Below are 26621 nucleotides of genomic sequence, written 5' to 3' on the forward strand. Positions count from 1 at the left end.
GAAATTCCTCTAGGAAGAGAACTGGTTTCAGAAAAGCATGTAACCCAGTTAGCAAGGGAGCAGTTAAATTTTAACTAAAACCAAATTAAACCCTCTGTTCTAAACCAGTGCTACAGAGTAATGCAATAGTGGTCAACCCTCACATTAATAGATACATACATTATATGTTGGGGTCAGAATGATACATAAAATTTTTAGTCATACACAGCCAGTAGATAAACCCAAGGTGGCTGAATCTTGTCTCATTTAAAATTAGTGTGAGTGTTGAGCTACTGAGCAGGGCTCTGCTTTACCTTTGCATATAAAGACACAAAAAAGAATTAACTGAATAACTTTGTAAGTGAAAAGATAAACCAACCCTTCCCATAAAGATCAAATTTTCTTCTGCCTCATGCTACCGTTCATTGTTGAAAGGCCCAAATGCTACAACATGCTGACTGCTCTTACTTCTACCACGACAACAGGAGGTCTGCACTGCTTAGTGCCTTGCAGGATCAGATCCTAGGTGACAGCATCATTGGGCCAGTCAGAATCTCTGCCTGCATATACTCCGCTGAAACAGGGGTGCTGAGTAACAAAGTGAAATAGATTCTGCTTTTCTTTTTTTTTTAAATAGCAAGCGTTAACAACTTCTGCTCTATCTCAATCTAGTAACTAATATTAATGTCTGTTACAAAAAACAAGCTATCACATTTTCTAAAAAAGTATTTGTGGTTATGCTACATTTAAAACAGTCTGGTATAAATTAAAAATAAAATTAACAGAAAAAGTATAATGCATGAGCATTGCTTTACAAAATGCCTTTTGTCCAATTTCATCACTTGGTATTTCACATTAATGCAAAGAGACTGAGCAAAACAGGTGGATTGGGGAAAGAGTGTTGGGGAAGAGGAAAAGCAACAACTATTTCAATTAGTCCAAGTGAAGGAAAATCTCCATCCCTTACTCCTTTTCTTGGCTCAAAGAGGCTTTGTTCCTTCCCTTCTGTTTGTCTGTATTTATCAAGAAGAAAAATCTGAAATGGGGGCAACTAAGGGAGACTTTGCAAAGTTATGGAGATTCTAAGCTCCCTAGACATCTGCCAATGAATGAAGAAACAAAACATGAAAGATGACAACTTGGTTGGCAATACTCTAGCTGCCCCTTCCCTGCCAAAGAAGGATCTGCCTTCTCAGATACCTTCTTTTCTTGTTGAGGTACAGTGAAGCACATGAAGACCCACTGCTTCAAGCTTTTTTCTTCTAGAGAAAGGTACAAACCATTGTTTTTGAAAATGTGTTAATTTTCTAAACAGCAGAAATTGTCTCTCTTATTTTTGGTTTGGTATTTTTTTTCTGGGTAGGGTTCCCTTTAAGTCCAGTCTGTTTCTGACTTGATAGAAATGGGTCTGTGTTAACCAAATCAAGCTGGGAATAATGTAAGAGTTGCATATCCACACATCACAATACACAGCTGTAACATATCCATAGAGGCTTTCAGGACTTTAGGAGATAAGTTTTGTTCTTGCTTGAGCTTAGGAACACTCATCTTGGCTATTTACATTTAAAACCTGTGGCTAAAAATATGCATAAATTATAACTTGTAGATACACAGAAGTATCCTGGAATGTATCCAGCTAATGTAACTGAAGTATCAAAGCAATTGGGACAGTAACTCCAAATGTGAAAGGTGAGATGGTACAAATCAGCAGAGCTCTTCATGAAGTTCCTTAGCTTCTACCAGCTGTGGGTCTAGTTCAATGTTTAAAGCAAATGATAGATTGTGATGCTTTTCAACATTTAAGCTGTGCAGCAACCTGCACCATTTGCATGTGCATGTCCATCTACATGCACAAAGTTACAGTAATACACGTAAGTCATGTGTCTTGACCTACCTAACTCTGGGGTTTCCAGGAAGCACATGACCAACTGCATGCCCTTCTCTCCTTTCATGCTCCCCCTCTGTATACTCAGCAAACACATGTTTTCTGGTCTCCCATCTCACAGCTGCTGCCCATGGATGAACCTGTCTTCCCTTTTCCTGCTGCAGATTGTGTCCTAGCAATCTCCTCTCTCTGGTGAGCACAAGTCACTCATCAGAGCTTCTGCGTGACTCACCAACATTTTAAGTAACATACAAAAATCTGAAAAGCAGTGCTTCGCATGGACTCTGGCTGCCTGCTTAGGTGAAGCAACTTGAGTTTTGCCCACAGGTGAATTGTGTGTACTCCCATTTGGGAGCTGCTGAGCTAGCCTGGACACAAATAGCATAGTGGGAGACTGCAATAGCAGCATAGCAGAAGGCATGACTCTTCGACGTAATACCACACCTGCAGATTAGAAGCTTTGATGTTTCTATACTCTTCTGTTAAATATTCTTGCACTGTGAACAGACTCTACGCTAGTATTTAAGGTTGGACTGTTCATATGTTGACTTAAATCAGAAATAACTAATTCCAGTGCAGCCAGAAGTTATATATTATCACATTTTTCATCAGATTGGGAATTGGATCTAGCGGGCACCTCCTCTCCATTTATGTACAGGCTCTCTCTGTATTCACATACAGAATTTTTGTGGCATCAATAGTACAGTGGTATTTTCAATATTGCTGAGATAGTACAAAAATTAACTTTACTAAAGAAAACCTAAGAATTTTTCTCCACAAACACATCTGCACAAACTCCTCAAATGCACCACATACGTGTGATATATTCCAAGCTGGTTGTACCGAGACATAACACATAGCAGTTTGTAATTCATTGGTACATTGCCAACTTCAAATCCTTGTCATTAAATAATTTTTACATTTTGGGGGTAGTATTATAGACATTATTTTCCTCCCTCTTAAATTTTTCAGAATCTCAAATTGATGGTATTTTGTCACAGCAAAAGCAAATGGCTTCTAAAAGGCTACAATTCCCAGAGTTCTTAGCTCCTGTAGAGCCATATAATTATATCCAGTCACCTGGAATTGACTAAAACCCAGTAAAATTTTGACAATGAGAGAAAAGATGGAAATGAACAGACAGCATTTCTGAAAAAGCATTATTAATTATGCTGACATTGTACACGATTTTAGCATCTCCTGACTGTTAAATGTGAAGTTCTGCTGCGTTTTGTTAATTAAGAGACTAGGCACAATGAATTTCTAGGTAGCAAAGACTTAACTGATCAAAATCCAAAAAACTGGAAGCTCCTGCTTCCGATGAATCTCACTGTTTCTAGCTAATGACAAAGCTATTGTAAGACAGTCTTCTTTGGAAAAACTGTTAGATTAACTTCATCTATGGACACTCCAAGCATGATTCACACTTTCTAGTTATTTAAAGGTTTAAAAAAAAGCCTGCATAGTTAAACTGACATCAAATGTTGATGCATGAAGCAGAAATGCAACCAGTTTTTTAGTTTTTTTCATTCAGACAGTCTTTTAGAACAGGGCAATTCTATTCTTTTAGCATTCTTTCAACCTAGATGAAACCGAGCCATTAAAGTTTTAGTAAAATATAGGATATCCACAAGAGCTCAAAGATAAGCCTCATAGCCAGAAATAAAGAGTAGATATCAAAATTTACTATCTTAACATCCAAATCCTTCACAGAAGGTTAGTGAAGACATGAGACAAGCCTAATGGAAGATAACTGCCATTCAAACATTAGCATTTACTTCGTGTTTTGAAACCTCTGGTTGCCACATATTTCCAAGAATGAGAAAGCAGTGGCCCAGCAGATGAGACATACAAACTCACACAGCAGGTTTCACATTCAAGGAGGCAGTTAGAAGCAACCAACCACTCCTCTTCAGTTCTGATTCCCAGAGTTTTGTCTTCTCTTTCATGAAGACTGACATTTCTGAGGCTCAGCACCCATAGCACTGAGCTCTTCTGAGAAGGAAGCAATGCTTGTCACTAAGCCCCGTTACCATACAGGTTATGCATTCCCTGCACTACATCTGTTGCAGAACAATGAACTTTGCTTGTAGAAAATTGCTGCCAAGTTAATCTTGTGCTATCCATGGTCAAGTCCAAATTAATTCTGTTTAAGTCAAAGAGATAGCTGCCCTCCACTTCTTGACAAACAGAGGCTCCAGATTCCATATGAGTTAACAGTGGTGTACTAAGGACATTACAGTGACCAACAAAGCAGGAAACACTAACCTGGTGCCTATATTCACTAACAGGAACAACTACAAAGTGAATTAAAATGGGTCTAATACACAAGGTCTGTGTGCTGAGGCTACTGGTTTGTGGGTTTGAGGGTTTTTTTATTTTTGGTTGTTTTATTTTGTTTTGTTTTTAAACTGAGTAATTTGTGACACTTTATTCAAACCCGCACCATTACTTGCAGCTGCTCCAAATGGTTGCAATTATGCATTTAATAAAGTTCCCAGAGTTGGGTAGGGTTCTTCTTCCCCTCATTTTTTGCACACAAACAAAAATGCAACTTCGATGCTCCTATTAATTCTTACCTCATTATCACAAATGCAAACCCCACTAAAATACAGGGGGATACATCTGTTTGATCTGTAGTATCTAGTGCCCATGCACAAACAGCAAGGGACCTAGTCTCACTTTCAAATTTAATGTCAAATTTTTAATGAAGATACTGGTAAACTGTAAAATTGATTCAGATTGGAGACAGACTTCGTATGCAGCCATTGGCATATTTTCAACAGCTGTCCAGACACAGAATTAATTTTTAACTAGCTTCTTACTTGGAATAGAAAGAGCATGCAGAAGGTCCTTTAACATGATTACTCTGAACCTAAAATTTCCTTCATTTTTATTAGGAATGATATGTATTTATATCATACAGCAGTTCTGGTATCACTTATATACTACATCTACTCTATACATCTTTTTTTTTTTTTCTAGACTTGAAAAAGAGTATACTAGAAGTTAAACAGCAAATAGCTTAATGGTAAAAAAACAAAACAAAACAAAAAAAAAACCAAGATCCACAGAATAGATCACATACGAAAATCAAGACAATACCGACTTTTATCAATACTAAAGGAGCATGTCCCAGAGCTTGTAATTGCATGAAGGCATCATTATAGCAAGCTTACTTTTTCTCACTGTACCTCTACGTATGAGTAGTAGATAGAATTGCATTATAAATGAAGAAACATTTTTCTTCATCTAACTATTTGGGGGTCTTTTAATGCCCACTTGGGAAGTTCTTTAATTATTAATGAATGCAGAATATGGCTATTCTCTTTGGAATGGAAATTAGATGGACCAAATTAAAGCCTCCTGCAGGAGGCATTTGCCCCTTCTATGCATTATTTACATTTTCTATACTGAAACTTTATGATATTGTAAAGTCGGAAATACAAAGAAAGTTTTGAAAACTTAGTCTAGATAAATACTTCACTACTATAAGCTGTAGCAAATCCTGTTTGTGTAACAGGTTTTTGTATAATGCAGTTAATATAAGTTATTATTTTGCTTTCAGAAAAGATCTCCTGGAAAATTGTTTACTGTACAAATAAAAGCACTTGTATACTGCACACATTCAGTATTTATATCACCATGAAAACTTATTTGCAAGAAATCTAAATATGCACAAATAAATGTAATGCACTTATTTCAATCATAAGCAACAGAGTGTGAACATTTCATTTGTGACTGATTTGAGTTTAGTTACTATAATGCAAACACCCCTAACAGGGATCCAAAAAGGTTGAAGATGTATCTGTACCAAAAACATTGAGCAAAAAAAGAATTTATTTAGTATACTCATAACACCATGGGAATAAACATAAAAGCACAGGATTACACAGGAGACCACTCACTGGCTTGAAGCACACAGAGTAGATAAAGACATAGAAAGAGACCTTTTCAGAAAATCCTATGCACACAGCGATCTCCATGTATCACACTGACCTCCATCCCTCAGGTAGAACTGGAAGTTATATCCATGTCTACTTCCTCTGACTTTGCCGACCGAGGAATTCAACATAACTTCTAGTTACAAAATCTGTGTAATAAAGCTGACAATTGCTATCCATTGAGGCCCAGATCTTCACAAAATATTTTTATCAAAAGTGCTGTCTAAATCTCTGTCTTCAAGCCAGATAATTCCTTTGCTTGAATCATTTTCTTTTAGAGAATTTAGAGTGAATCATGGAATGGGTTTACCATGCAAGACCTATTCAGCAAGTGATTTTACTGATCCAGATGAATAGTCATTGAAAGCTTTTGAGACAAGCTGAGCTCTTAAAAAGAAAATAAAAATAAAAAAAACAAAACAAAAAAACAAACCAACAGACAAACAAAAAACACCACACCAAAAAAACCCAGACCACCACACCCACAGATCTCCTTGGGAAAAGCCTTAGGTGGGATTAAAAAAAAAAATACAACAGTTGAAGGCCATTCCAGCTGTATTCAAATAGTATTATCTGACCTTGCCTCACAAAAAAAACACTGTATTGCAACAAGCTGGAGCAGTAAAAGTTTTACCTAGAATATTTTGGGTTTTTAATGGAATCGACTGATCTAGTTTCTCCAAACCAGCAGAATTTTTCAGAGTATGCCACCTGAGACAGTATGTCACTACTAATGAAAAAAACCATATATAGCATTTAGGGTGTCTCATGTTTTATTTGTGTAAGCAAGCTACCCATTTATAAGACACAGCCTATTATGTATGACCATAAGCTTTTCCTTTTCACTAAGCTCTTGAACTTAACAGAGAAATTTACTTGTCTGGAATTATACATGTACAGATAAAAAAAGCCATGCTTCTAAATATAGTAAAATGCAAAAAATATTTATTGCTGTGAATCATGCACTTAAAAATCTAAGTATTCATTCAAAGCACATTGTCTTGTCAAGCAGAAAGGTTAAAAACTATATAATAGCTTCCATTTACAGCAGTTCTTCCAAACATGACCTTCTGACAGGTTGGTGGTCCTCTTTTCCTCCAGCAGTTCAGCACCCAGAATACCATGGTGCACTGCAAGAACTAGAAGCAGCAGCAATAGGCAAGTCAGTGTTTGGAGATTTTGGAAGCGACAAGTACAATTACACTAACCATCAGTGAGATTCAAAAGGAATGGCCTACTTCCATCCTGACAAATGGAGGGAACCACAAGTTTAAGTATTAGAATTAACTTATCTACTAGATGAAAAGCATTCACAAAATTGTATGAAGAGATAGTCAAGGCTGCTTTTGGATTTTTAGCAACAAAACTGATTCCTTAATCTCATTTCACAGTATTAGTTAGAGCATTTCCAAAAATTATTCAGTCAGCTGAACAGTTCACATCTTGCTACCTACAGTCTACCAATAACTTCACATAGCAATAAAGTAGTTAACTAACAAGCAGGACTATTCACAATAATAATGTGCAGTAGAATAGAAGAGCAGTGAATATCAGCTAAAGAATTATGCTTTCAATATTAAGATGCAAGTTGAATTATATGTTAATACTAAGATAAATTATTTTTACAGATATTTTGATGATTTCATTACAGTTGCATGCATTAAGTTAAAAACATTAAGTTAAACACACCATCAGGAATGATGACCATACCTTTATCTTAATTTTCCTTTCCAGAAACTGTGAAAGTTTAATAGAAGCCCTGATTTCTAATGCTTACACTGCTAGTGGTCAGCTTAACATGAATGAAGCTACTCTGTAAAATTACAAAGTGCAAGACATGCAAATCAAATAAAGCAGTTACACAAATAATGCATCTCCACAATCAGTATTTACACCCCATTATAAATGCTCAAACAAAATGAGTATTAAAAGTTATCAGTTTAAGAGAATTTAAAATTCAATTTTCTCATAATCACCAACAGCTTCAAAGTGATGCCAAGATTCCACTGAAGTCCTAATATGTACAAGCATATCTCCTACATGAATAACTCTTCAATTTTCTAATCTGAATGCTGAAAGGTCATTTTAAAAAAAGAATTAGAAGTTTGTAATTTGTATTATTTTTAATAATTAGTTTCAGCAATGACAGTGACCATGAATTCATTTTTTAAATCCAATTTAAAAGAGAAACAAAAAACATTCAAGTAGCCTGACACTAAAAATACCCCCCCCCCTTTTTTTTTCCAGTCTGTCTACTACCGAACCAACTGATATATTAACTTACTACCTTGTAGTAGCCTCCTTAACATCATCGTTTAATTTTTGAAGGGTGACAGAATTAGATCAGGCATTAAAGCCCAGTCTTCTCAACTTTGCACCTCAGAAGGCAAGGCAGTGGTGGTAACCTCTCCTTAACATTGAGCTATACCTGCCTGGCTGCCATAGCAAAACACTCAGTATCTTACAATAATAGGTTCTGCTGATTTCAGACTGCATTAGGTATCTCTGCAGTTTTTCGGCATCTGCTTCTCCATCCTGTAGAACAAATGCACGCATTTGTCACCATTGAACAATTCACATTTAACTTGCAAAAAATATCAGTAATTATTAATGCATTAGATTACCTGTACGATACCTTAAATGTTCTTATATTGTTAAATAGTCACCATAAGAGAAGAGCACTTGATCTAAACTGGAAGCAGTAAGCAGAATTCTCTGCTTAAAGCATATCAATGGCAGTGAGCAGGTAACCAGGTAATTAAACATCCACTAAATGTATTCAAAAACACTATGAAAGTTACAGCATTTTCTAATGTAGAATTTACATGTGAAGATAATCAGCAAGTTGATTAAGATTATGACACCTTTGTTTTCAATACTTGGTATCCAAATTGTTAGCATTTCCACTTTGAAATAATTAATAGATGCTTTTACCAATCAAATCTCCTCTTGTTATTCACCTAGTCCAGGGATGTGAAGCAGAAATAGAAGCACTGAGGCCCAGAGCCTATGCAATTTAAAATATAAAGAGAAAAAAAGAAGCCACTCTAATCTAAAAAAGGTCACTCACCTGTAACTGGAGATCTTCCAATACATTGCTTCTGCAGATCTATGTTCTTAATAAGGTGCATGTCAGCACCACAGCAGCCAGAACCATCTCATAATCTGTGGGGCTGCGCACATGACCTCTGTGAATCCTTGCCACCTTCCATTGGTCTTTTTCCCCATATTGAACTACTGAATTCCCTGACTATTACTCCTTTTAACACGTAACATTGCAGTGGTCATATTACCATCTGTAAGTCATACGAATGTTAACGCAGACTCTTGGAATACAACTCCTATCACTATCTATTAACAACATTATAAAAATATCTACAGTATGTAATACTTTTTAAAAAAACACCATGTAACTTTTCAAAGCCAGCACATCCCATTCATATCTACAAAAAATAGGTTGAGTCTCATAACATTTACAAGCCTGCCCTCCACTCTAAAAATTGTGTGATCTCAAAGAACATAAACGTCAGATTTAGAACCTCATGCCAGAAGAAATACCTTGCAAAACACGCATCAACCATTCTGGAGACTTCAGTTCCTTGGGACGCTAACCTGGGAGGTTATATGTCTGCATTATACTTTCCTAGCCAAGTTCCATATGCAGTACAGAACAAAGTTAAACAAAATCCTAGTCTCCAAAGTTTCACAACTGGCTTTTAAGATTGTGTTATCTGCATACAGAATTATAGCACTAACACGTATAATAAGGTACAGCGAACCTAAGGAAGAAACACTATTTCAAGATGGCAGTGAGAATCTGAATGTGAACTGCCAACGTATTTTGATTAATTTTATGTTATTAAACAGTAAAATGTCTATCAAGTCTGTAGTACTGTAAACTCTACTGTCAACTATAATTACAATTATTGTTGAAAACTGTACATTTTACCTGAAGAGGAATGATTATCACTGGGAACATTAAGCTAAAATATTTCTACTGAAGAAAAAAAGCATGAAAAAAAACTTTACTAGGGTTGTTATTCACAGCTGATTATACAGTTATACTGTTTATATTATCTTATCTGTCCAGCAACAGCACTGAAGTAAGTCAACACGGGGTCAGCAGCAGCAGAGTAAGTACCAGCATATGCAGAACATCCAGAGCATGCACCATGAGGCATATTTGGTACTGCTCCTGGCATTGGCTGTCCCACTGTCACTGGCATTCCAGGCATCTACAACTGCAAAACTTTGGGAGGGGAAAAAAAAAAAAGAAAAAAGGAAAGAAAAAAAAAATCAGTATCTTCACCTTGATAGCCTGAAATACTTCAATTTTACAATGAAAACGTACCTTATGCATGATTAAGAAATACCTGTCACAACATTTCAAAAAATAAATCTATTTCAGACTCAGTCCTACAACTGGATTTATTGTTAAATGACCTCCATTTAAAGGAGTTTTGACAACACTTGGTGACAAAACAGAATAGTACAACTCCAGAAACAGTTCCACATGCCTTTGACCACATTACCAAAGAAGCTTTCCAAGAAAAAAAAACAGAAGTTACTATTATACTGCTAGGTTTTGGTTTGCTTGGGCAGCATGGGGGTGGAGGTGGTTTTGTTTTTCAACAGATACCTTAAGGGCATTAGTGATACTGCTTGCAGGACACTGTAGTCATTATTTTATATACTCTAGTTTTTTTTAAAAAATGCAGTTCTGAACATTAAGTTCTAATCATCTAATTTTCCCTGCATTTGCTATTGGCTCAGTCTCTCTTTTTCAGTGTTAAACTGTTTATTCAGTCACTTATCTGTGCCAGGATTTCAAAGTACTTTCTTTTTATGCAGATACCACAACAGGTGGCCAGGGTTCCCTTCCTCAGGCTGAGCAGCTTACGTATTTTACTGTGCTGATATGTTGCCCTTACTTACAACAGCAAAGTAAAGCTTAATTTATTTATATTTAAACCCAGGATGTTTTATGTAAGCATTTAAGTGACGAAGAAAAATAAAATACAATCACACAGTTGAAGTTTACCAAATGAAATAACGCAAGGCTTGTCATGCCACACCATCACCCGTGAGGAACTTCGGAGTAACAGCAACTAACAAGAATGTGACAGAACACAAAACCCATGGCCTTGTAAAAATAAACATGACACTGAACTAGTTAGATCAGCAAGTCTTTGGGAAAACAGAGAGGCATGGTTTTTGTCCCAAGTTGCCTGTGTTACTCCTTAGCACAGCTGCAAATGGTTCCTGCAGATCACGTATAAAAAAGTATCTTTGTTATATTGCAGAAGCAGTCTCAGATCTGTAGTCCTGAAAGAAGCAAAGCCCAACAAGCCATCACTGCCACTAGTATCATCTGTGCCAGTTTTGTAACAAGAATAATTTTCAGCTATAGCACTACAAGGCAATTTCAAAGGAAAAGAAGAGATTTTAGGATCCCCAAATACAGAGTATCAATATTTAACTGACGACAAAGGAGAAGCACACAAAGGTCCAGTTTGCTTAAGCAATATGGAAGCTACTGAACACTAGTGTCACCAGGCTAAACAACAAGCCTCTGTAGTGACTGTATTTATACTGAGTAGCTAGACAATTTAGAAAAATATTTTCATCTCTTACGCAGCAACCAAAAGTACTCGAGCAGGCTTCCTTTTGCTCAAGGACATGTAATGCAAAGAGCATCCAATTCTTACACATTTCTCCTTCTGCTGTAACTGTTGTAAGCGCTTTCACATTTCCTAACAACTACTGCTACCGTTTCCGCCTGTGCTATCAGCCGGCCCCGAACGATATTTTTACAAAAGGCAGCGTAGTTTCCACGACGGCTGCAGCCCGACCGCCGGGCACAAGAAACGCCAAATGCGACCCAAGTTTCTTTCCGTAAGGGCAATGCCCGCCCCAAAGCTGTATTCCAGGACGCGGGCAGTACGCAGGCAGTGACCCCGGTCCCCCCGGGGCCCCCCACTCCGCCTGTGCCGGGATTATTCGTTACACGGCACCTGCCCCACCACAGACGGCACGGGCCGTCCGGCCGCCTCCCCTCACGCACCCCCGCCTCGACCGCTCCGGCGGGTGAGCCGCCCGGTTCCGCAGTCAGCGCCGGGAGGAAACCCTTGCCGCCGCCGCCGCCGCCCCCCACCGCAGCCCCGCCGGCCCGGGGGCGCGGCAGAGAAGGGCGGCCGGAGCGCCCCCCGCCCCTCACCGGAACCGCCGAGCCCGAAGGCGGGCGGCTGCGGGGGGACGCGCAGGAGGCCCCTGCTATTGGCCAGCCGAAACCCCGCCCACCGGCTGGGCCCGCCAGCCCACAGCGGCCGTCGAGGGCGGGAGGGGGAGAGGGCGCGTGCGCGGTGCCGCCAGGCGTGTCCGGCGCGCTGCCTGAGGCGCGTCCGTTGGTTCCGGCCCCTGGAGCGGCGGGCAGCTTCCTTCAGGCAGCGGTAGCCCCTAAATGTAGCTGCGGGAGGCGTTGAAGCGCCTGTGGTACCTCTGCCTGCGCTTCGGCCTTTGCGCCTGAGCCCCCTCCCCAGCTGCCCGCGGGGACTTCGACCGTGCGGGGAGGGGAGGCGGTACGTCTCTGGCGGAGCTGGGCGCTGGCACAGGGCAGGTTCTCTGCCTAGCCCCCCCCCGGGGGGGAAGGCCCTGTGCCCCTCCCCTGCCCCGGCTTATCAGCCCTGTGACTAACTTCAGTCACACCTGAAAGAAGGCCTCGAAAATCACCGAGTTTATGAGGAGCATAAGTATCCAGCTAGAGGAGAGCAAGAGTCACGATATTTGTATCATCAATGGACAGAGTAGGAGCACAGCCATCATCTGTGCAACCTAGCAGTAGCTGGAATAACCAACTAGCATTGATTTTCTGTTTTTTTCCCCTCTGGAAGTCACAAGTGTCCTTTTAATGTCTGCAAACTCTTAGAACCGGTAAAGGATCATTGTGGTATAAATAGACTGGGCCTGATGTACCACTGCTACATACACAACTTGGGAAACCACGCAAACGCAGAAACAACGTATCTACACACGCTGTACTGGAGTAACTCCTGCAGGGTCCTGAGGCCTTACAAGAAAGACTGATGTGTCATCCAAATAAGGTGCTGAAGACAGAAGAAAAAGTAGTGTGTGGGGGGGAAAGCAGTGAGACTGTCTTCAGAAATCTTTCAAAGGAAACTTGCATAAAGCAGTAATAAAAAAGTAATGACGAAATAAGAGTGAAACCTGAGACAAGCAGAGGGCAACAGTGAAATGAAAGTAAAACCAATTAAGTTCTTCTACAAGAGAAGCCTCCAACTGAAGGAAGCTCCACTGAGAGCAGAATGATGTAGCACATCTCAGCATGACAAGCAGCTGAGGGCACAATTTGAATTACAGGAAATTTTAGGCTAGGAAAGGATTTCTGGAGATATCTGGCTTCCTTTTAAAAGCAAGGCCTTAAATCAAGGGCCCTGTCAAGCCAAGTTTTGAATATTTCTGTTGAGGAAACTCCCACTACTTCTCTGGGAAATACATTCCAGTGTGTGATTGTTTGTACAATGGAAAATATTTTTTCTTGCACCTGGGCAGAACTTCCCCTGAAGAAACGTGTTCCAATTGCCCCTTGTCCTGTGCACCCCTGTGAAGAGAGATCCAACTTTGAGGAGTTGGAAAACTGTGGTTGGATCTCCCCTGAGCCTTCTTTTCTCTGGGCTAAATAAACCCAGTTCCTTCAAATACCTGCCAAGCTCTCCAATCCTGTAAGCATCGTGTTGGCCCTCCACTGGACCCTCTCCAATTTTTCTGTCTCTCCCTTTACCTGTCCAGGACCAAAACTGAACACAGTAATTCAGGTGCTTTCTATTTACCATTTCGCTACAAAACATTTAATTGAGTCAAGGATCTTTTGCCTTACCCCAGAATCACACTGAGGTTCCCTAAAAGCCCACAATGGAAACCAAGCCTGCTTCTGAAGCTCAGTGACATCTACCGTATGGGTGAAACCACATCTCAGGGAGAGACTGTTCCAACATCCCAGACTATCCAACAAAGTCCTCTAGGAAGTTTATCGCATGCATCACAGCCTCCTGCTCTGTATGCAAGGTGCAATTCTTCACACTAAAAAAACAAAGCACAAAAACAATCTCTTAGAACATACCCAAAGTAAACCATTACAATACACAGGTCAGCTTTACTTCCCAGATGGCCTTTTGTGGGTCCGTGTTCTGCAAAAAAGGCTTATCCTGCTATTGACTGCGGACCACTCCGATCACCTGGGGTCACCACCGCCGAAGTGCCTCGCGTCTCTCCCGCTGCAGGCCGGGAAAGCCACCAGCACAGAAAACCCTGACACACTAGCGACCGGCCCGAGAAACTCACGAGCTGGAAGGTGAAGGATACACTTCAGTTTGTGTTTGGTTTTTTAAACTCATGGTTCCTGTTAAAGGTTTCCTTTCAAATATTCAGGAGTAACACCGAGTCGTGTGCCCTTCCCGCCGAGTGCCGGGCGCGGCCCCCCCCCGCCCCGCTGCCGCCGCGTCCCGGCAGGCCCGTGCCGGCACACACCGAACTCGCAAACGAAACCGAAACCGGCGCCGGGGCCGGGATAAAGCGGGGCGGGGCCGGCCCGGCGGCAGCCTCAGGAGGCGCGGAGCGGGACGCGGGACGAGCTCCTCGCTGACGCCGAGCCGGACCGGACCGCCGCCTCCGGCGACCCCAGCCGCCCCTGCAGGCACACACACCCCCCCAGCCCTCCCCGTGCCCACCGCCGTCCTCCAGCGGGCAGCAGAGGCGTCCCGGAGTCGCGGGCGCCGCCAGCGCGGCGATGGCCGCGGAGTCCCGAGACGAGCGCTTCCTCTACATGATCTCCTGCTTCAGGCCGCGGCTGAAGCAGGTCATCCGCGTGCAGCCGGTGCTGGACCGGCTTCCCTCGCTGAGCGCGGAGGAGAGGGAGAAGGTGCGGGCGGCCGCCCTGCAGCGGGGCGAGGTGGAGGGGGCGGAGGAGCTGCTGCGGGCTGTGGAGCGGGGGCCCCGCGGGTGCGGCTGGTTCCACGAGTTCCTGCAGGCGCTGGAGCACGGCGGCTGCAGCCTGGCCGCCTGCTACGTGAACCCCAGCCTCAGCCAGCTGCCCTCGCCGGCCGAGGAGGCCGACCACGACCTCTGCGTGCATTTGGTGCAGCTGCTCCACAGCACGCTGGTGGATAAAATGCAGACCGTGCAGGTGGCCGAGAAGTGCTTGCAGATGGGCATCTTCCAGGACGAGGACCTGGATCGGGTAAGTGGCCCATCTGCCAGGCCGGGCGCCAGGCAGCGCCACAGACGCTGGCCACCCCCAAGAGCTGTGGGGTACATGGGAAGCCACAACTACAAATGGCCTTGTAAGTGCAAAAATGAAAGGGGACTACCCAAACTTGGGGGAGAAATGATGCTCCAAGTAAGCCAACAAAGACTGTTGGCAATGGGCCAGCAGGTGGGATGTCAGCTAAGAACCAGGGAAAGAAAAACACCGTGAACAGAGGGTTAGACTAAGCCAGCATCTAAGTGGAAAGAGTGTGGCTGGCTTTACTGTTGCTTACCATTTTGCCACAGACCTTAGGCTCAGAAGATCACTAAGTGTCTTCTGGCCCCTGAACCATACCGCAAAGTAGTGATGGCCTGTAAAGTCCTAGAGAATACTTGAGTTAAAATAAAGCAAGACCTTCCCTCCCCTTTTTTGCCATAGGTTCACTAAGGAGTATCATACTAGACAGTGAAGCTGGGCAGAAATACCAGTTTGACAAGAAAGAGCAAGTGTTAACCTTTGATGAAAACATTTTCCAGTGTTTACTCCATTTGGCTAAGAATGACTTGCCTGGACTAGTGTGAAACTTACTTGGAACCCCCGAAAATGCATACCCTGAAACAGTGTTAGAAGAAGAAATTAAAATAATACTTGCCATAGCAATAAGGGAAAGACTGGCAAACTGAGGGTGGAACTACATCATATTTGCATCCTGAGCTTTTCCATCCACTTTCTAGGTAGTTTAATACTCCATCTCAGTTAAATGACAATCTTATATGTAATTTCGTTTGGTGACTGTCAGGTAGCGGTAAGGGCCAGCTGCATCCTAGTGGATGGGGAGCTGAGCATAGTTAACACAGCGGGCAGAGGCAGGGGCCTTTTAGAAGGTTATGGCTCCATTTCCTGATAATGGGTCCACATGTCCCTCTGGGTCATCTTTTTGCTGCTGGTATTTCCCTTAAGCCCTTCATTACCCATCACAATCCTGCTAGTTTCAACTCCAACGGCACTTAGGCTCTCTTAATGTGCTTCTGTATTCCTTTTTGTTTACCTCTTCGTACCCTCACTTCCCATGCACTTCCTTTTAGTGTTCAATCTCAGTCAGGAGTTCCCACTGCTATGCCTGCCGATTTTCTTGCATATCGGGATGGGTGATTGCTGAGCCTTGAGAAAATTGCCCTTGAGGACTGAACACCTGTCTCAGGCTGCTTTGCTTTTGGGATGGTCATCTTGTTCCTCATGTGATCACATGTCAAGTTCTGCTAATGAAAGCCTTGGGATACTTTTCCATAGCTTCTTTGAGGGCAATAGCCACTTTCCAGAGGCTTAGCTATTGTATCTTTAAGTGGGAATTTAGATGATGAAGCCAGAGTTTAGGAGGGGAAATGTCCCGTGTTACAGATTAAGTCTGAGCTCTGGTAAGCTGTATGACATCACTTCTCCTTAATCAAGGTTGGCTACTCCCTAAACCAGTGTGAACACCAATTATTATTCCACAATAATAATAATAATTATTAGATAGTGATTATTATTATAACCATTGTCCAGTACTACCAGTCTCTCCAGTTAAATTTCAGGTCTCGTAAGTTTTATATATCCTTCCTGAAACCATATGGGATAAACATGAGGTTGGACAAAACTGCAGTGAGTCTCTTCTGATGAGTGGCGGGCCCACTTTATATCTTTAAGTATGTTTTAATGATGACAGGGAAATACTCTTCTACCTACACTATTCTTACTAACTTCCCTGAACCATTTCCAAAGTCTGTCTCAGGATTGGGTTTGTTTTCTATTTTCACCAGATCCACACTGTTACTGACAATCGTGGGAACAGAGATGGTGCAAGGGAGCTACTGAGCAGAATAGTGCATAAGAAAGATTGGTTCTCTCCTTTTTTGATTGCTCTGCGTGAAACCCAACATGGAGGCCTTGCAGATGATTTAAGCGGAAATACAGGAGGTAGTCATCTTATTTCACTAGTACTAATGTGTGGGGTTTTAATATATCTTTCTTTTGTACTGTTACTTAAGAAACAATGCAGGGTTCTCACCGTATTGATTTTGCTGTGACACTGAGACTAATGCTTTCACTTATCTGGGAATTTCAAAATCAAGTTATTTAACAGCTTATTCAATAGATTCTTAAACACTAACAATCCTTATTAAGCAATATCAGAATTACAATAATATGTATGTAGTTGTAATTAAACTGAATCCTTACCTTTTATAACCCATTGGTTTTCAATGTGATGTTTTTATAATAATTCATAAAAAATATTCTGAAGATTAATTTGAACAAACAAAACAAACCTTTCCTGGATTTCTCCTTCAACACAAGGGTTAGTGTTTCCTTTATAGAATGGTTTACAAATACGTGTGGCATTTTAAAGTACACTGCAGTTGAGGATAAGACAGTCATAAGCCTCAAGACATTGTATAAAATTTACTATAAGTAGCAAAATAAACTAGTAAAGTGATTATGTACAGAAATGAAACTAAAAGTACTATAGGTTTTCGGCTACTACTTTTTATTCCTATACAATGATTATGATATTGTAAAATTATCCCAGTGCTCCCCTGGATTCTAAAATATGAAAAAGGAAGCAGCCCCCAAATACTCTATCCCTCATTTTTTGCTGGGGTCCACATATGTTTTATAAGATTTTTAAGACTAAATTTTTTTAACAGATTTCCCATTTAGCAGCTTCAGCCTTCTCACTTGAGGAGCTCACCAGAACTATATCTCTGTACTTTTAGTTGCTGCATATGGGACAATGCATTAAGATTGGGATAAAAGGCGCATGAAGGTGTCTCTTCCAGTTGAGGACAGGAATCAACCTGTCTTCTGCCAGACATGGATAAGCAGCTGCCATATTTGAGTGTGCAGTTCAAAGGTCTTTGAGTGTTCCAGTCTGCAGGACAAGGCCAACCAAGTTAGAGCCTCAGAAGATAGTTCTGAGTGAAGGTCAGATGCTGGGAATAGCTGGGGTCATCCTAATTTTCATTTTGTGTTGCAGCTTTGTCAGGCTTAAATTCTTGTCTTCGTTACTTTACTGTCAGTAAGGTAAACAAAGTAATAAATATTTAGCAAATATGCAAATTATTAATTTTTTTCATATTTTTATTTTCAGTTCTTTTCAAACTTTGCATTTCTGAATTTTCAGTATAGTGCAGACCATATAGGGTAAAACTTAAGTTTAATTCAGTTGTTTGATGCAATACTGAATGAATGCATTTATTCCACAGTTTCTCAGTAATCTTGAGCAATGCAGGCCCTAAAAGAAACTGTACGGATTAATATGTAAAGCGTAAATTGTGTTGCTCTTACCAGAGGATAAGAAATTTTCCATGTACGCAGTCCTGTACGTGTGTAGATATGTAAAGTGTATGATTGCTGTAGCATCCACTGATAAAAGGTCATAGACAGGAAACAGTAAGAACAGGTTCATTGGGTACCTTGGAAGGAGAAGAGTGGTGCTACATTTTATTACTCCAGGTTGTATCCTCAGTGATTTGTTACAGTAAAATACATTGTTATTAGCAGACACCTACACACAGACATTGAGAACTTTATAAAAAATAAATCTTGAATTAAATTAAATCTATTAATTTCTTTAAATTTAATTTCTAATTGCGGAGTAATTGAGTTCCAAATCTGGAAGACCCTGGAATGTGGTCTTACACAGTTTTTTGTGAAAAATGTTTATAATATATTGAACAGCATTTTTTGCCTTTGAAGCATGCCTAGTTCTGCATGAGTCTAAAAAAAATAAAAGAACAGAGAAGTCAAAGGGAAATGATTTCTGTATTTGAAATAAGACAAAGAAGTGGAAGGAGAGAAAACATTCTGTGAAAGCTCTCTCAGGTTTTCTGTTTTATGGGCAAGTTTTGTAGTCCTGCTGTAAGGTACATCCATTTATGAGCTTACAGGACCAATGGAATTGAGAAGGTAGGAAACGTGGCCTAGTCCACAAATTCAATATTCAGATCTTTATAGTGACTGCAAATATTTGAGATTTATGACCAACAACTTTCTTAATAAATATTTATAAAAACATCAAAATTCCAAGCTATAATGTTTAAGTCAAGACCAAGACCATTTGTTATGCCATAATGAGCATGATGAATACAGGTTAGTTCTATGTTTTCTGTGCTGCACACTAAAAGGAATGAAATGTTTTATAGTGCCTTGGAATTTCTATTTATTTTTTAGGAACGGAGAATAGGCAAAATGGGATGAAGAACAGTACAAACGAAGAAACAGAAGTTACAAGCCAACCAGGATATGCTGTAGTGGAGGATTTGAAACAGCAAGAAAACGTGAATGAAAGTTTCAGCAGTGAGAACAGTGTATTGGAAGCATGTATTGGAAAGAATTCTGTAGTTTCAGGTATGTCCACTAACTGGTATTTTGTGCTGGTACCAGTTAACTTTAGTAACTGCAAGTAACTGAGGGAACGTTCTTGGTGCATTAGCTCCCATCTTGCTCAGAAATTCAGGAACATATGGTACTGTTGAGGTGAAGGGAATGCATGGAAAAAGTAATTCTTAATTTTTCGGAAGCAGTAAATTCTATTTCTTCCTATGAGTTAAGAGCAGTAGCAATTTTAAGGGTCAGATCTACAGATTTGTTCAGTTCAAAGAGTTGCTCTAGGACAAGAATATGTCGTCATACTTGAACTAATTAATCTGAAAGGTAAGAGCTGGTTCAGAAACCAATTTGCTAGCACAGTGCAGAATGGTTTAGGAGGTACATGGCCAAAAAACCTGTAGCACACTGTGCAGCCTTCATGTAGACATTTTCTGTATCCTGGGTGTAGTGATGGTGCTTTATCTACCATGGGCTGCTTGATTTTCTTATAATTGAGAAACATTAATGATCTTCCTTTCCTCTTAAATAGCACTTTAACAACTTTGTATTATTATTTTTTTAATTTACTGTGTGAAGAAATGAGTCATTTTCAAACATTTAATATTGTTAATTAAAAATATTAATGTTATTAAATCAATACTTTATTTCAGACCTGTTCATGGTAGGTTTATGCTATCCAATGAAAACTTTAGGTTTACAACTGACAACTCCTCCCAGCGCTGACAAAGTTTAAATCAAGAGGAATGTTTCTGTACCACTATAACTGCAGCTGTATTAAGTACTTCTTTCTACAAGGCTGGTAATTCTATATTGAAAAACATTTTTGGTTTTGGCAAGTCCTTTAGCGATGTCCAACAAGTGAATTTTCTGTTTGTTTTAAGAATTTATATTTACAGAGCATCCAACAACCTTTGTCACATCACATGCTCAGAAGTACATTTTTTAGTACAAATTTTTAGAAATTGTTGTGGCCTGTTCATATGGATCCACTTTTAAAAACATGCCTTGGGACCTGATTATGAGCAACAGCAATTACCAGCAACAATTCCCAGACATAGCTGGGAACCAATGATTTAAACATATGCTGTATGATTAAGGAACCATTCATATGTGTTACAAGTTCAGATGGAGCTCAAACAATAGTTAAAACTGAGATAAATCACGCCTGAAATTATTTTAGTGGGCTTACTCAGCCAAAGGAGTAAGACAGCTAAGGCTGCTCTTTTTTTATCAAACATGAATAAATTAAAAAAAAAAAAATTGGCTCTGAAAACTGCAGCCTTTCAGTGTACAACAGTAGTAGCCTATTTCTCATTTAGCATGATATTAACAGCATATCACAATGTTTTGTAGCAAGTAGTGAATTATTAACTACAGCAAAAATATCAACTTGGTTTTCCTGGATTAGAATGTAATTTGGCAGTATAAAGAAGAGGTGCCAAATATTTAATGATGATTCAGAATGGATCAGACTGAGTTATCCTCACTCTTAGGGTCCTTTCAAGGCAAGGCTGAGGGTCTTAATGGTAGCCTTGTAGCCTTGAGGATACAACCGAGGGTGGGTTTTCATTGCTGTTAGCCTGATCTTCTACCTGATTCTTGTCAGGTTGAGGGTTACAGGTAACTAGATCTATTCGCTATTAACTGGCCTGCCATAAGCTAATTCTGGCCTGAAAACTATGGTCTTCTCAGCACTGAACAGTACTGAAATTGATAGACGGGGGGTATTAGCAGTTTGTGCAGTTGGGTGGATCTGTTCAGTGAAATGGTGCTAAGGGTGTACCTACTACATGAATTCTGGCAGTTTGGTTCAGATCGACTTCAGTCTGGTGTGAACTGTATGCCTGCAAGTTGCTGGAACACATCTCATTTGGTTTCAGCTGACAGGAGTTCTGATCCAAACCAGCTCTGTGATATGAACCAAAGTATTATAAGTGGGGACAATTGACAGATTCACTGTAAACACGCACTTCTGAGTAGAGCTAAACCAGATGTAGATGCAACATAGCAAGGGCTGCCAGCAGACAGTGCTGCATGAAGATGGCTGTAGAAGAACTGGCTCACATTCAGCCATCTTGAAGTGCAGTAAGCTTTGATCTCTATGCACTTGTACACACAGACTTAACCGAACTCAAGTCTTTTTCCATTTCCATCCTTTCTCATGATCTCATAAGACTGTTATTTTTAGACGAGGCAGCTGAAAATACAACTGGAGCCCAGACTCTATTTCCAAGTAGGCTGGGAACCCAGCTAATTTGCAATTTGATGCTGTCAAGTATTGTCAGTTTTGCAGTACACTCCCACCATTCCTTCATGTATTGAGGACAAATTTCAAGGAGAAAGAAGCTTTTTCAAGTCACTTGAAATTACTGCAATTTGCATCGTATCTAAAGACTCCCTCCTTTGACCCTTTTATTGGAGTAGCCAAAACAGAGGGAGTCAGAAGGTATGAGGGCAGTAGGGTCACAAAGACAAAGTAGAAATAAATCATTTAGCCTAAGAGAAAACTGAAGAGAAATTGTGCATGCAAAAACACAGATAAGAAACTGCACACACAAAAAACAACACAAAAGCCGTAAGTTTGCAAGGTCAGAAGTGAAACACTTGGATTAAGGCTACAGTTACCTGTATAAACAACAATTTAAATAAATAGCAGCTCTGTTTTTCAAGGCCTGTTTCATAAAAAAAAAAAAAAAACTTGACTGGAACAAATAACTACACTGTAATTAACTGGAGATTTCAATAATATCTCGCAAAATGGCCCTTAATGCTTTAGGTTAGAAAAACTGCCCATTAATTTGAAAGTAGGACCAATTTTAATAGCCTGTTTATATTTTGGTCTTTCATATATATTTTCCGATGTTTGAAACTTACTCTATGACACAATGTAGCACAGGACAGGAAAGAAAGACTTTTTAAACTAATGTTGCATAGATCCATTTTTTTTTACTTGCATTCCATTGTCTATATACTTACTAGTCAGTGCAAAGTGACTGAAAATCTTTCTGTGGAATACGCTGCATTACAATGTGCAAGTAGCACTGTAAGGAAAGACTAGTGAAAGTGGTGAAAACAGCTATTAGAATATCAACTCTTTTATCTTCATTGTTTTGGAAAGGCTTACTGTTTTTATTTTTAAATAATTCAAGAAAGTTGCCACAGTTGAAAAAGGAGAATATTATTCACCTTTGTCATGGTTTAATCCTCACCAGCAACTAAGCACCATGCAGCCGCTCACTCCCTTCCCCCCCACCCAGTGGGATGGGAGAGAGAATTGGAGGAAAAAAAAAAGGTAAAACTCCTAGGTTGAGATAAGAACAGTTTAATAGAACAGAAAGGAAGAAACTAATAATGGTAATAGTAGCAATAATAAAATAACAATAATAATAACAAAAGGATTGGAATATACAAAACAAGTGATGCACAATGCGATTGCTCACCACTCCCCGACCAATGCCCAGTTAGTTCCCGAGCAGCAATATCCCCCCAGCCCCGCTCCCCCCAGTTTATATACTAGGCATGACTTCACATGGTATGGAATATCCCCTTGGCCAGTTTGGGTCAGCTGCCCTGGCTGTGTCCTTTCCCAACTTCTTGTGCCCCTCCAGCCTTCTTGCTGGCTGGGCATGAGAAGCTGAAAAATCCTTAACTTACTATAAACACTACTTAGCAACAACTGAAAACATCAGTGTGTTATCAACATTCTTCTCATACTAAATCCAAAACATAACACTATACCAGCTACTAGAAGGAAAATTAACTCTATCCCAGCTGAAACCAGGACAACCTTTCATTTGGAAGATGAGTATTTTGCATTTCACTTCACCACTGACGATTTCTGTTGAGAGATTAATTTGTAATACATGCTGCACATTGTAATTCAGATAGTTATGTACAGAACACTTTGCGACTGCATATTCTCTGCTGCATATACATCTTTCAGTAGGCCATTTTAGATGGGAGACCACATGGAATAGATACATAGAATTTTAATTTTGTCCTCTCTTTCCTATCGGCATGGATTCCTAGAAAGTGAAAACGAGAGATAGCAGTGTCATCTTCATAGCTGGAATTTCCACTAATGCTGCTTAATAGTTTGTCACAGGTCTTTGAACACAGATTATAACTGGTGAGGTTTTCTTCTTTTTTCAGGGCAATGTTGTCTTTTAATATGATATTAAATGCATGCTATTATATAATGATAGGGAAATTTTATATAAATTAGGCTTCTGCTGTGAATATATTTTTTAAGTAAGTGCCTTTCTGTTGATTGCATTGATTTCTAGGAGACTAGGCTTTTAATTTAGGCACTTAAAAGTCTTTAGTGCCCTTGCCCATCGTAACACTTCCTACAGATGGTGTTGATTCATAGCTGGATCAGAATTTGAGGTCTGCATGGTAGAAATTATGAAGACTGTAGGACAGCAAGACAGATGTTTGCATCACTTTCCATGGTTATGTTAGAAAAAGTAAAAATAAAGACTTAAACAAATATCTGACTCCTAGTGGTAGCTAAAGTAGCTTCATTTCAGTTGTCTGTATTACACTCGTTCTGTGAAATAGCAGAATAGTTCTGTCATTCATTCATCTTTCAAGGAGAGCAAAACTTGCATAAAGGGAAGTCAAAGCTTCATATTTTTACTGAATGCAGAGTAGATTTAATTTCCACCCCACTTACCAAGATTTTGTAGTGTATATTTCAGGAGTACCGTTCTAAGACACTGTAACTTCCATTCAGTTCTAAACTCTTATTTGCAGCATCTATTTTGCTTTATGAATTATTTGTTGGGGACAATATGGATATGGACCATAATGGGATATTCATTGGAAAAAACTATGAAAAACTTGATAGGACAAGTTCAGTAGCTAATTAAGCAAAACTTAGGTCAACGCTATTATTCTGACTGATTTCTTATGCACAGCATGAGCTTAGTTGCAGAGTGCCGCAGATAAGCTGCCAGTGCAGGGTGAGGCTGTTTGCAGCAGATTTGTCCAGAAAAAACTGTGTATCTGTTTAGATATTAAAAGGACTGAGTTTTGCAAAATCTAGCTATATAAATTACACTTGTGACTGTAAAAAGTCAGTGTAATGCATTGATTGCCCAGCAGAGGGAGAGCTTAACATGAGAATATCTACAGTAAACTTGCCAGATTTCTGTGGCAGGGTCCAAGTCTTCTATTCGGTGTAACGGGATTGTCGGTCTCTGCTTTTACTTGCAAACAGTTTGGAAGATTTAATAATTCCTCTCTGCTTTTATTTACCTGGGAACTATGGTTTACTCTTTTCGTGTTACATGAAGAAGCCCTTTTTAAAAAAAAAAAATATCACAGTTCTGGTTTTGATTTTCTTCTACCACAGCTATAACTCACATGGCTTACAGGGAGTAAAAGAGAATGTCTTCATTTTGCCAACAGCGCTGTATATCCAGTAGACCAACGTGTTTTTCTTTCTTTTTTTTCTGCTCTTCACCCCTCTGAAAAGATACAGTAAAATAGGACTAGAGGGGATCATGCAGGCAGTCATGTCTGGACCCTTGCTTTCAAGCAAACAGAGCATACATGCCTGACAACAATAAATCATGACCCACATTGCTTATCTCTGCTATGTTTTGGACTTTCATCTTCCATTCCATATTTTCTCCCTTAAGAAAATGAATTATATTGCTCACAGTTTTTTCTTTACCTAAGAAGAAGTTTAATAAAGGAAATTGTACGTCAGCCATCCCTGCCAGACATTTGTCTAGCCTATTTTAACAACTTAGGGAGAGAGAAAACAATATGCTTTTGCTATTTATATTCGTATAGCAAATATGCTATACTACATTTGTTTGTGTTTTTCATTTAGAGTCACATGTCTCCATAGGAGATAGAAGTGTCAGTAATTTGAATGAAAACCTAGGACAGAGCTGCACAACCAGTGATTCAGGTGTGTTTCCCTTCTGTTATTTAGTAATTGCAAAATAAGCTCTGGAGAGTAAGCACTCTGTGAATGGTCTAGAACAAAAATCAACGGAAGGCTTTCACTGTGAACTCTAGTTCACAATATTTAGGTGCCAGAATTCCTCTTACTTTGTTGGAAAACAGATGCCATTTTTATGGGTCTGTACTTAAGTCCTTGCCCCAAAAGAGTTGATTTACTGAGATCATCTGAATAGGGCTCTAGACATCATCATCATTCAGAATGGTCCGTGATGTGTGATGCAGAATGATAGAATCATGTAGGCTGGAAGGGACTTCCTGAAGTCATTCAGTGCAGTCACCTGTACAGATATTCATAATGCTGCCACATATATGTCCTTCTTTTGCTCCCAGAGAGGAGCTAGATTGTGTCTGGCCCGTGCACAGGGTGAGAGGGAATAGGACATGCTTTAGAGGCATCTAAGGGTGAGGAGAAGCATTTCCAGGGTATGTGCAGAACAGTAATGAAGATCCACTTTGGACCAAAGTAATTTAGTAGTCCTATTTGTAAAAGCAACGTAATCAATGGAGGTTACTATCTGAAGACCTTTGCAAATCTCACATTTAAACATATGTGCAAGTTTGAAATATAGTTTTAAACTAAATATTGGACTGTGTTTACATAATACTTTGCCGACAGATTTGAGCTTTCTATGTATATACTCTGAGCCCAATTAAACTTTGCTGTTATAAAAGACATCCCTTTTTTTTTCCTTCTTTTTTTTTAATCTTAGACCTCAGGCAGAATGAATTTCCAGCTGTCCACCATGGTGAACAGCCTGTGTTTACCTACACAGAATTCAAGAAGAACCAGTTACATTTTGGAATCTAGCCTTTATAAAGTTTGTGCTGGGACTGTGTCTTGTACAAGGGCTAGAAACAATCTGTGTACCTTTCAGGCCAGCTGTGCCTAATAAAGCTAGTATTAGATCAGTAAAGTCAATGTAAATGTTATATGTTATATGTCATATGCCTGCAAAGTGTTTACTATAAACACTTTAAAATAGTTTCAAGCTTTTAAAATATTAAAATCCATGTATTTTGTAAGTACACAAAAAATTCAGGATAGCTCAGGTCTAAATTGCTACCCTATAGCTAGGATTTTAGTCTATGTATTGCTGACTCTGAAGAATATACTTTGCACTTCTGCCTCAACTGAGGTGACTCATCAGTCACATTGTATTTTTTTCCTCACTGTGTCACGTGAAATGTCTGGGCACAGAAA

At 39.9% G+C, this 26621-nt stretch overlaps 1 protein-coding gene and 1 long non-coding RNA gene across 9 annotated transcripts in view; one reads left to right on the plus strand and one right to left on the minus strand.

Moving 5' to 3' along the window:
* Nucleotides 1–6563: 6563 nt before the first annotated feature.
* On the minus strand, nucleotides 6564–12035 carry LOC121233373. 5 transcript variants are annotated; one of them, XR_005932608.1, is made up of 3 exons: nucleotides 11443–12035; nucleotides 9950–10057; nucleotides 6564–8981 (listed from the first exon to the last, which is right to left on the minus strand). It is a non-coding gene; the product is annotated as an uncharacterized LOC121233373 (long non-coding RNA). The 5 variants fall into 5 exon arrangements; XR_005932607.1 differs by having other exon boundaries at nucleotides 9758–10057; XR_005932605.1 differs by having other exon boundaries at nucleotides 6564–8343; nucleotides 8879–10057.
* A 2470-nt stretch (nucleotides 12036–14505) lies between these two features.
* Nucleotides 14506–26621, plus strand: part of IFIH1 (interferon induced with helicase C domain 1) — a 29149-nt gene continuing 17033 nt past the window's right edge. For 3 of the 4 annotated variants that reach the window (XR_005932603.1, XM_030017168.2, XM_041124094.1), the window contains exons 1-4: nucleotides 14506–15061; nucleotides 16870–17026; nucleotides 19280–19456; nucleotides 25284–25364. Coding sequence is in view for 3 of the 4 variants with exons in the window: in XM_030017168.2 (XP_029873028.1) it covers nucleotides 14612–15061; nucleotides 16870–17026; nucleotides 19280–19456; nucleotides 25284–25364 (865 nt within the window). In the remaining variant the exon portion in view is untranslated. The remainder of the gene's footprint in view (nucleotides 15062–16869; nucleotides 17027–19279; nucleotides 19457–25283; nucleotides 25365–26621) is intronic. The other variant, XM_030017169.2, reaches the window with a different exon arrangement.

The sequence above is a fragment of the Aquila chrysaetos genome, chromosome 6, assembly GCF_900496995.4.
Source record: "Aquila chrysaetos chrysaetos chromosome 6, bAquChr1.4, whole genome shotgun sequence".
In the NCBI taxonomy this organism is placed as follows: Eukaryota; Metazoa; Chordata; class Aves; order Accipitriformes; family Accipitridae; genus Aquila; species Aquila chrysaetos.